The sequence below is a fragment of the Mandrillus leucophaeus genome, unplaced genomic scaffold, assembly GCF_000951045.1.
Source record: "Mandrillus leucophaeus isolate KB7577 unplaced genomic scaffold, Mleu.le_1.0 Scaffold25, whole genome shotgun sequence".
In the NCBI taxonomy this organism is placed as follows: Eukaryota; Metazoa; Chordata; class Mammalia; order Primates; family Cercopithecidae; genus Mandrillus; species Mandrillus leucophaeus.
The window spans coordinates 4,557,087-4,566,957 of record NW_012102587.1 but is presented as its reverse complement, the minus strand read 5'-3'; the positions used below and the strand labels follow the sequence as shown (position 1 = coordinate 4,566,957).

The following is a 9,871-nucleotide window of genomic DNA, read 5'->3' as shown; positions in this document are numbered from 1 at the left end:
TTTGAGACGGAGTCTCTCTCTCTCGCCCAGGCTGGAGTGCAGTGGTGCAATCTCGGCTCACTGCAAGCTCCGCCTCCCGGGTTCACGCCATTCTCCTGGCTCAGCCTCCAGAGTAGCTGGGACTAGAGGCGTCCGCCACCACGCTCGGCTAATTTTTTGTATTTTTTTTAGTATAGACGGGGTTTCACCGTGTTAGCCAGGATGGTCTCGAACTCCTGACCTCGTGATCCGCCCGCCTCGGCCTCCCAGAGTGCTGGGATTACAGGCGTGAGCCACTGCACCCGGCCTAAGTGAGAGGAATTTTCAAAGGCATCTGAACCCCTCAGAGTCTCTATGGCAAGAGCCGGCCTTAGAGGGGAGTGTGTGTGCACATGTGTGTATGTGTGTTTGTAAGTGTATTATGTATGTGTGTATAGATACGGGGGAGCAGGGGTGTGGGTATCTGTATGTGGATATGAGTGTGCACGTTTGTAAGTGTGTGTTGTGTAGACGTGGTGTGGGGGGTGTGTGTGTGTGTTTATGAGTCCAGCACTGAGTTTCGGAAATCCTGGGTTTTTTCACCCCATTACTGGATGACTTGGAACCCGTTCCTTTGCCTCCCTGATCCTGCCTTTCTTCGTCAGAGAAATCAGGGGTGCTAGTGCTGTCACAGGGTACACTGAGCTCGTACACTTGCTACTAGTACTGAAAACCCCACTGCCCTGTTCACTGAGAGGCAGCACCGTGATTACACGAGGCATATGTGTCCCCAGCTTCTTGTGGCAGGAACCCCCTTGGCCATGTGCTTAACTGCACGAACAAGTGCCAGACAAGCCAGGCTAAGGCCAGGCTCCTGCATGGCACCATCCACAGAGCGCTGGCTGCCAGTTCGACAGAACACCTACTGACGTTGCCAGCTGGGCTCTGCTGACGGACGTGGGTAGCTTCAGGAGAACAGGGAGAGCGCCCTTTCAGAGTTGATCCTTGTACCCCCATCCATGACACAGGCCTGCTTCTCTCCCCAGAAACCCTACATCTGCAAGATCCCAGGCTGCACCAAGAGATACACAGACCCCAGCTCTCTCCGGAAGCACGTGAAAACGGTCCACGGCCCAGATGCCCACGTCACCAAGAAGCAGCGCAACGACGTGCACCTCCGCACACCGCTGCTCAAAGAGAATGGGGACAGTGAGGCCGGCGCCGAGCCTGGCGGCCCAGAGAGCACCGAGGCCAGCAGCACCAGCCAGGCCGTGGAGGACTGCCTGCACGTCAGAGCCATCAAGACCGAGAGCTCCGGGGTAAGCGGAGCTGGGCAGCCCAGCCACGCAAGGCGACTCCATAGCCGTGCCCAGGGCCACCCCTGACCACAGTTGTGGGCTCTGTCCTAAGGCCCCCCTCTAAGGGCACAGCGATGTCCCTCCTCTCTCCAACTTGGCTTTCGCCCTTCACCAGCTTGGGCCTCACGTGAAACCTATCTTGTCCAGGTCCCATTCTGCTCTGACCAGGCTCTTGCTGGGTGTATGCCAGCACCCTCAGTGACAGGGATGATGCCACATATGGTGGGCCTGCACAGGGCGGGGGCGGCCCCTGCATGTCTGCCTTTCCAGCCAGCACTCAAGTGCCGCTGCCATCCCCCACCCCTCTGTCCTGTCTCTGCCTCCCCACCCCTCTGGCGTCCACTCCTTTTGTTCTAACCACCTGTTCTTTGTCTCCATCTCTTTTTCCCGACTGTACCTCCCCTAAGGATAGACGGTACTGAGGTGAGCCAAGGAGCTGGGCGTGTGTGGGTGGGATGAGGGAGTGAGGGTGGCTGGGGAGCCGGTCCATGCTGCTGCCTGGCAGAGACTCACCTATCAGTCCAGGCCTCCTAGGCCCAGGTAGGTGGGCCCGGACAGGCACACACGGCAGGGCACTGCAGGTGGGGCCATTGGCCTTGGCAGCCGGAGTGGAGCTGGCAGGTGTGGGGAGCAGGGGCGCCAGGCTGTATCAGGGACAGAGTGACAGGGAGGCATGCGTCCAGGCTGCAGAAGGTCCTGAGGGCCAAGCAGAGGAATGTGGATGGCGCCATGGACAACACCTAGAAGGTCCCTGCTCCCATGAAGCCTGTATCCTCACGGGAAGGAAGATCGCAGCTTCCCAAGGAAGCTGAATTTGGGCCATTTGGCCTAACAATGAGCCCAGAGATGGTGCATCTGGTGCAGGCCTCATCTGGGCCCAGATCCGAGTTCTGTGGATGTCGTCCGAGTGGATGTCGTCCGAGTTCTGTGGTGTTCTGCACTGTACATGTGCCGTGAGCTCCCTATCCCACTCTACCTAACCCAGAGGGAAGGCTGCTTTGGGGTGGCCCTTTGCACAAGGGCTGCATCCCACAGGTCCCCCTCCCTGGTCATCCTTTCCCTTTCCAACAACCTGCCTCTGGCCTTTTGAGATCATCCTGTCTGGTTGAAGCCACCACGTCAGCAGGCTTTCGTTCCTCACCTCATCAGGGCACATGGCTGTTGGTGGCAGTGTTTAAGTGCCTTCTTTTGTGTCATACTGGGTGCCTTCTGCATGCTGCGTGCTGTCCATCCATCCACTAACTGCACTGGAATCAGTTCAGGTCCATCTCTTAGTTGGGGAAGCCAAGGTTAAGAGAAGTGAAGTGACTTGACCATTTTAAGCAAACAGACTCATGATGCTTTACATGCTCCTCCGCAAGGCAGCTTCCTCTCCTCACCCCCAGCCCCGCAGGGTGCGCAAGGGTGTGGTGCCCGTGCAGACCCTCTGAGTCTGTGCCTTCTCGCCTCGTCCCTGCAGCTGTGTCAGTCCAGCCCCGGGGCCCAGTCCTCCTGCAGCAGCGAGCCCTCCCCGCTGGGCAGTGCCCCCAACAATGACAGTGGCGTGGAGATGCCGGGGACGGGGCCCGGGAGCCTGGGAGACCTGACGGCGCTGGATGACACACCCCCAGGGGCTGACACCTCAGCCCTGGCTGCCCCCTCCGCTGGTGGCCTCCAGCTGCGCAAACACATGACCACCATGCACCGGTTCGAGCAGCTCAAGAAGGAGAAGCTCAGGTCACTCAAGGATTCCTGCTCATGGGCCGGGCCGACTCCACACACACGAAACACCAAGCTGCCTCCCCTCCCGGGAAGTGGTGAGTGAAGGCCCGGGGTTTGCAGATGGGGCAAGAGCGAGTCTGGGGCAGCACCAACTAGGCTGGCACCCACCAAGCACCAGTGCTATCTCACTGGCTGCCTACAGGATCTTACCAGCCCAGTACAGTAAAGGAAGCTGAGGCTCAAGAGAGGTGAAATGCCTTACCCAAATCAATGGCAGGGGTGAGATTTAGCCTAGGTCTGTGTGGCTCCAAAGCTCACGCTCTTTCAGCTGCACCACGCTGAGTCCCTGTAATCCCCCAAAACAAGCGGACCCTGTGCACATCATCCTCGTCCTCACCCAGTCATTCATTCACTGACTGGGCACTTGCTGTGGGCACCATAGCAAAGGCCCTAGGCAGGCGAGCCATTTAATTCCAGTCCCAAATAAGTGTATGGTTAGAAGGCTGTGCCACCAGACTCACACTCTACTGCAGAACAAGCCAGGTCCCACCAAAGCCAGAGCTTAAGGTAGAGCTGTGCAGAGGAAGGAGAAAGCACATTGAGCTGGTGATGAGCCAGGAGGACTTCACGGAGGAGGTGGTGCTGTGCTCGGCCTCAAGAGGTGTTGGCCAGGCTCTGAGATGGAAGGCGTCTTTAGCGAGCATGTCTTAGGTACTGCCTCTGTCCCAGGATTGTGCCGGGCTGCCCACTGTGGTCGACACTGATGTACCACCTGCTCTCACTTGAAGGGAGGATTTGTCGTCCCAACTTGTGGGGACTACCAGTAAATGGCCTTGAACTCTCAGCCCCCTACAGGGATCTCCTGGGTTGCAGACAGATGCCCCACCCAAGGTCACCCCTTCCCATCAGGCCCACATGCAGTGACTGGTCCCTACAGAAGTGTACAGGTCCAGCCATCAAGATGAGGCTCAGAGAGGTGCCCAACTCAGGGCAGCACTGAAGAGCCATTGGAGGTCCTGGGCTCCCTGTGAGATCCTCCCGGGCTCACTTCTCCTCTGCCCACTCTTGCAGCCTGTCTTTCCTTCCATGGGTATGGACCTCAGGGTACTCCCTGTAATAGTCTGCTCCTTAAAGTCCATCTCAGGAGAGCCCAGGTGGCAACACCTCCATGGACTGTGAGGGTACAGTGCCAGGAGACCAACCTGCGCCTTCCTGAGCTGCTCATCCCCTCCTCTGCATAACTCAGTCCTATGGAGAGACAGATTTATCTACAGCTGGAGAAACTGAGGGCCAGAGAAAGGAGAATTCAAGGCCAGACAGATAATGGTAAAGTTAAGATAGGGACTTAGGCCTCTTGGCTTCCCCTTGCCTACCCTTTCAATAAGTGCCACCATTTGTTTACATATTGCTTTTTCCTTCTCCTGCTTAATTGAAAAACCATCTGCTCACTGGGCATGGTGGCACACGTGTGCCCTAGCTACTCCAGAGTCTGAGGAGGGAGGATCCCTTGAGCCCAGGAGTTCAAGGCCAGCCTGGGAAACCCTGTCTCTAAAAAGAGAAAGAGAGAAAACATGCATCTCCTGAGTGTACTGTGTTCCAGGCCCTCTTCTCCGGCTCCAGGCCCAGTGTGATGACTGAGCATGGTCAAAGCAGGCAGCTACCCACCCTTGTCCCGGTGCTGACTCCTCTGCTTTCCCGCAGGCTCCATCCTGGAAAACTTCAGCGGCAGTGGGGGCAGTGGGCCCGCGGGGCTGCTGCCCAACCCTCGGCTGTCGGAGCTGTCCTCCGGCGAGGTGACCATGCTGAGCCAGCTGCAGGAGCGCCGCGACAGCTCCACCAGCACCGTCAGCTCTGCCTACACCGTGAGCCGCCGCTCCTCCGGCATCTCCCCCTACTTCTCCAGCCGCCGCTCCAGCGAGGCCTCGCCCCTGGGCGCTGGCCGCCCGCACAACGCCAGCTCCGCGGACTCCTACGACCCCATCTCCACGGACGCGTCGCGGCGCTCAAGCGAGGCCAGCCAGTGCAGCGGCGGCTCTGGGCTGCTCAACCTCACGCCCGCGCAGCAGTACAGCCTGCGGGCCAAGTACGCTGCGGCCACGGGCGGCCCCCCGCCCACCCCGCTACCAGGCCTGGAGCGCATGAGCCTGAGGACCAGGCTAGCGCTGCTGGACGCACCCGAGCGCGCGCTTCCCGCCGGCTGCCCACGCCCGCTGGTGCCGCGGCGTGGCAGCGACGGGCCGACCTATGGCCACGGCCACGTGGGGGCTGCGCCCGCCTTCCCCCACGAGGCTCCAGGCGGCGGAGCCAGACGGGCCAGCGACCCTGTGCGGCGGCCCGATGCCCTGGCCCTACCGCGGGTGCAGCGCTTCCACAGCGCCCACAACGTGAACCCCGGCCCACTGCCGCCGTGTGCCGATAGACGAGGCCTCCGCCTGCAGAGCCACCCGAGCACCGACGGCGGCCTGGCCCGCGGCGCCTACTCGCCCCGGCCGCCTAGCATCAGCGAGAACGTGGCGATGGAGGCCGTGGCGGCAGGAGCCGACGGCGCGGGGCCCGAGGCCGACCTGGGGCTGCCAGAGGACGACCTGGTGCTGCCCGACGACGTGGTGCAGTACATCAAGGCGCACGCCAGTGGCACTCTGGACGAGGGCGCCGGGCAGGTGTATCCCATGGAAAGCACTGGCTTCTCTGACAACCCCAAACTGCCCAGCCCGGGGCTGCACGGCCAGCGCAGGTTGGTGGCTGCAGACTCCAACGTGGGCCCCTCCGCGCCTGTGTTGGGAGAATGCCAGTTAGGCTTTGGGGCGCCCTCCAGCCTGAACAAAAATAACATGCCTGTGCAGTGGAACGAGGTGAGCTCCGGCACCGTGGATGCCCTGGCCAGCCAGGTGAAGCCTCCACCGTTTCCTCAGGGCAACCTGGCGCTGGTGCAGCAGAAGCCTGCCTTTGGCCAGTACCCAGGCTACAGTCCACAAGGCCTACAGGCGAGCCCCGGGGGTCTGGACAGCACACAGCCACACCTTCAGCCGCGCAGCGGAGCCCCCTCCCAGGGCATCCCCAGGGTAAACTACATGCAGCAGCCGCGGCAGCCAGTGGCCGGCAGCCAGTGTCCTGGCATGACCACCGCTATGAGCCCCCATGCCTGCTATGGACAAGCCCACCCCCAGCTGAGCCCCAGCACCGTCAGTGGGGCCTTCAGCCAGTTCCCCCAATCCTGCAGCAACATGCCAACCAAGCCAGGGCATCTGGGGCACCCTCAGCAGACAGAAGTTGCACCTGACCCTACCATGATGGGCAATCGCCACAGGGAACTTGGGGTCCCCAATTCAGCCCTGGCTGGAGTGCCACCACCTCACCCAGTCCAAAGCTACCCACAGCAGAGCCATCACCTGGCAGCCCCCATGAGCCAGGAGAGCTACCACCAGGTCCCCAGCCTTCTGCCTGCCCGCCAGCCTGGCTTCATGGAACCCCAACCAGGCCCGATGGGGGTGGCTACAGCAGGCTTTGGTCTAGTGCAGCCCCGGCCTCCCCTCGAGCCCAGCCCTGCTGGCCGCCACCGTGGGGTACGTGCTGTGCAGCAGCAGCTGGCCTATGCCAGGGCCACAGGCCATGCCATGGCTGCCATGCCATCCAGTCAGGAGACAGCAGAAGTGCCCAAGGGAGCGATGGGCACCATGGGGTCGATGCCTCCCCAGCCTCCTCCGCAGGACACAGGTGGGGCCCCGGCCCACAACATGCTCTACTACTACGGCCAGATCCACATGTACGAACAGGATGGAGGCCTGGAGAACCTCGGGGGCTGCCAGGTCATGCGGTCCCAGCCACCACAGCCACAGGCCTGTCCGGACAGCATCCAGCCCCAGCCCTTGCCCTCACCAGGGGTCAACCAGGTGTCCAGCACTGTAGACTCCCAGCTCCTGGAGGCCCCCCAAATTGACTTTGATGCCATCATGGATGATGGCGATCACTCAAGTTTGTTCTCGGGTGCTCTGAGCCCCAGCCTCCTTCACAGCCTCTCCCAGAACTCCTCCCGCCTCACCACCCCCCGAAACTCCCTGACCCTGCCCTCCATCCCCGCAGGCATCAGCAACATGGCTGTTGGAGACATGAGCTCCATGCTCACCAGCCTTGCCGAGGAGAGCAAGTTCCTGAACATGATGACCTAGAGCCCCAAGCGCCTGGCGCTGAGTGCACCCAGAGGGGTCATCGCTGCCCAGAGCCAGGGGTTCCAGCTGTTTTGTCTTTTTCCAAAAAAGTATTAAATAGGCTTGAGGGGTTGTTGCACAATGGCCGCTTCAGATGACAGATGTTGTAAGAGAAGGTTTATGGGCATCCTGTCTGGTCTTTTGGATTATTCCTCAGAACAATGAAAAAAGTCTCCATAGGACAGGAAGGAATGCAAAACTCATTCACACAGTGCTTTCCAGCCTTTGGTGCTTACAGGACCAGTCTGTTCTGGCTTCTTCAGGGCTGAGATTCGGCTAACGCGGGATTACTTTGGCCAAAGCCTTTCCAAGGATATGCAGAAAGACGGTAGGGAGCATTTGGGTTTGAATCTGAACGCCATACTGGGTACTCTGCTCCGGAAAGATGAGCTGCTGCTTCTGCTACTTGGAAGGAAAAGGAATTCCTGATCCACCTGAATTCCTCTATGATCCTAACTCTTGGGGTCTCTAACATCCCTTGTCATAGAGGAAAAACACAGATTATACCTGGAGGATTCAGAAACACATTCTGATTCCAGGTTTGGTAGAGCTGGCTCTTCTACCCCATAAAGCCGAGTCTGGGACTGGCAGCCCATCCAAGTGTATATGAATGAATAAAGTATGTAAGTATCACCAGAAAAAGGAAAGAAAAAAATGTACTCCTCGGGACAAGCCCAGAAGCTGCCCTGGCCTCTTCAGACCGTGTTTACAGTGTTTGCATGTAGAATGTAGCCCTTCCTGAAAAGACGACTTGTTTCTAAATACCTCGGGGCTGCTGGAGCCACTGTGGGTTAGGGATAGACTGAGGCCTCGAGAAGTGAGGGTGCACCGGGGACCCAGCCTCAGGCCACCCTGGGGATCTCCCAGTAGGAAGAGGAAGTTGCATGTTTACCCAGTCCTGTTTCTCCAATGCAGTGTCCACCCACTTTACCACGAAAAACTCCAGGGCCTGACGGCAGCGCAGGCTCCCCTAGCATTCACCAGCAGCCCAGTGTTCTCCGCCAAGCCACAGTGTGCATGCCTGGTATCCTCCGGATTCCCTTCCTTCTGCCCACCGAGTCACTGGGCAGAGAATGACGACGTGTGTGGTAGTGTGATTGGGGTAGAAAGGGGAAGGGGTTGATCCTCAGGACTCTGAGGGAGCGTCATTGAATTTTCCTGTTCAGTGTGACCAAGACCCACCTGGAAATGGCTTCAGAAGACATCATTCCTGAACACACTGTAGGGTGAATTGGTGCATCTTCCCCACCCCACACACACACACACACACACACACACACACATACACACACACCCCAAACCTTTTCACGGGGAATGTGTGGCAACCTTGCCAAACAGCACCACTCAGAGTGTGACTCTGACTGTGACCTTGGCCTCAATGAGGAACCTCTTAGGACAGTTTGAGGACAAGGCCAACATCATTATCTGGGCCCCCTGCGTCCCAGCACATCAAACTCTGTCGGGAGACAAGGCCAAGTGCAAATGAAAGCCAGGGAACATTGCTAAGGGTCTGTGGCTCTGTGGTGTGGCCATTACCTTCCTGAGACAGGATTTCCCTTGCCAGTCCCAACCTGTATCTATTCTGTACAGAAGACATCCCTGGATATACTGCAGGTGAGTCGTCCAGCCAAATTTATATCTCCAAAACATTTTTAGCTTTTTCTACATGCTATGAATTGAGATGACATGTTCAACTTGTAAATAAGTCTTTTTGTACATTAAAAAAGTAATTTTTTCATAATCTATCTTGTCTATCTGCTTTTCCCTTGACAGTAGTTAATGAGAACCTGGGCAGTAAATTTGGTGCATTCGAGCAGAAATTAGGCTGTATTTTTTCTTAGCAGTGTCAAAATTGACTATCCCGCCTTTGCCAAGAAATGTTTAATGCTGAGGCATTTACTGGCTGTTTGTTTGTTGTCTCCTTGGGACTGGGCAGGGTCTGACATTTCACAGTGAATATCTGACTGCTCCCCTGGTGAGCTGCTCTGAACATCTATATGCATTGCAGACCAGGGTATAGACCCAAACACTCCTGGGGTCAGACCCCTCCCTTTGGTGGGCACTCGGATGGAGCACATTTCATCAGGGTGGGGTGGGGTGAGATGGGCAAACCCCCAAGGCTCTGGTGCAGGTAGAATGAGTCAGGGCAGGCAGGTGGCACCTCCAGGATGCCCATCAGTTGGCCTTGGCAAAGGGGCCCATGGGGAGCAACCATGAGCAGGGGCTCTGAGCTCTAGGGGGCTGCCCAGCAGGTGGACAGGGAGAGCCTGGGTCCAGCGGGCAGGCTAGTCAGCTGGTGGCCCCTGCAGTAAACCTCAGGGAGCCCTTGAATGAGTCATGAGGCCCCATCTAGGGGTAGGGCCAGAGACAGGGAGCAGGGAGCAGAGCCCCAGGACTGAATTAGAGGGGTAAGAGGGCACCTTCTAAGGACCAGGCATGCCGGGCCTCTGAACACCCAGCCCAGACCCCTTTATCCTCTCCTCTCCAGGAGAGAAGGCTTAGCACGCAGGTTGGGCAGTGTGGACACCAAAGCCACATGGGACATCATCTTTGCCTGGAAGGCACGAGACACGTGGACTGGGGAAGGGTTTTGTGGTCAGACACTTGCAGGAAACCCCCAAGGAGAAGAGAATTGAGCAGGTTTCCTTT

At 58.3% G+C, this 9,871-nt stretch overlaps 1 protein-coding gene across 1 annotated transcript in view; it reads left to right on the top strand.

Moving 5' to 3' along the window:
• GLI2 (GLI family zinc finger 2) overlaps positions 1–7,864 on the top strand; it is a 209,838-nt gene extending 201,974 nt beyond the window's left edge. Inside the window, exons 12-14 of the mRNA XM_011983423.1 lie at positions 1,005–1,277; positions 2,776–3,112; positions 4,719–7,864. Of these exons, the coding sequence (XP_011838813.1) occupies positions 1,005–1,277; positions 2,776–3,112; positions 4,719–7,183 (3,075 nt within the window). The 3' untranslated portion in view covers positions 7,184–7,864. The remainder of the gene's footprint in view (positions 1–1,004; positions 1,278–2,775; positions 3,113–4,718) is intronic.
• The last annotated feature ends 2,007 nt before the right edge of the window (positions 7,865–9,871 follow it).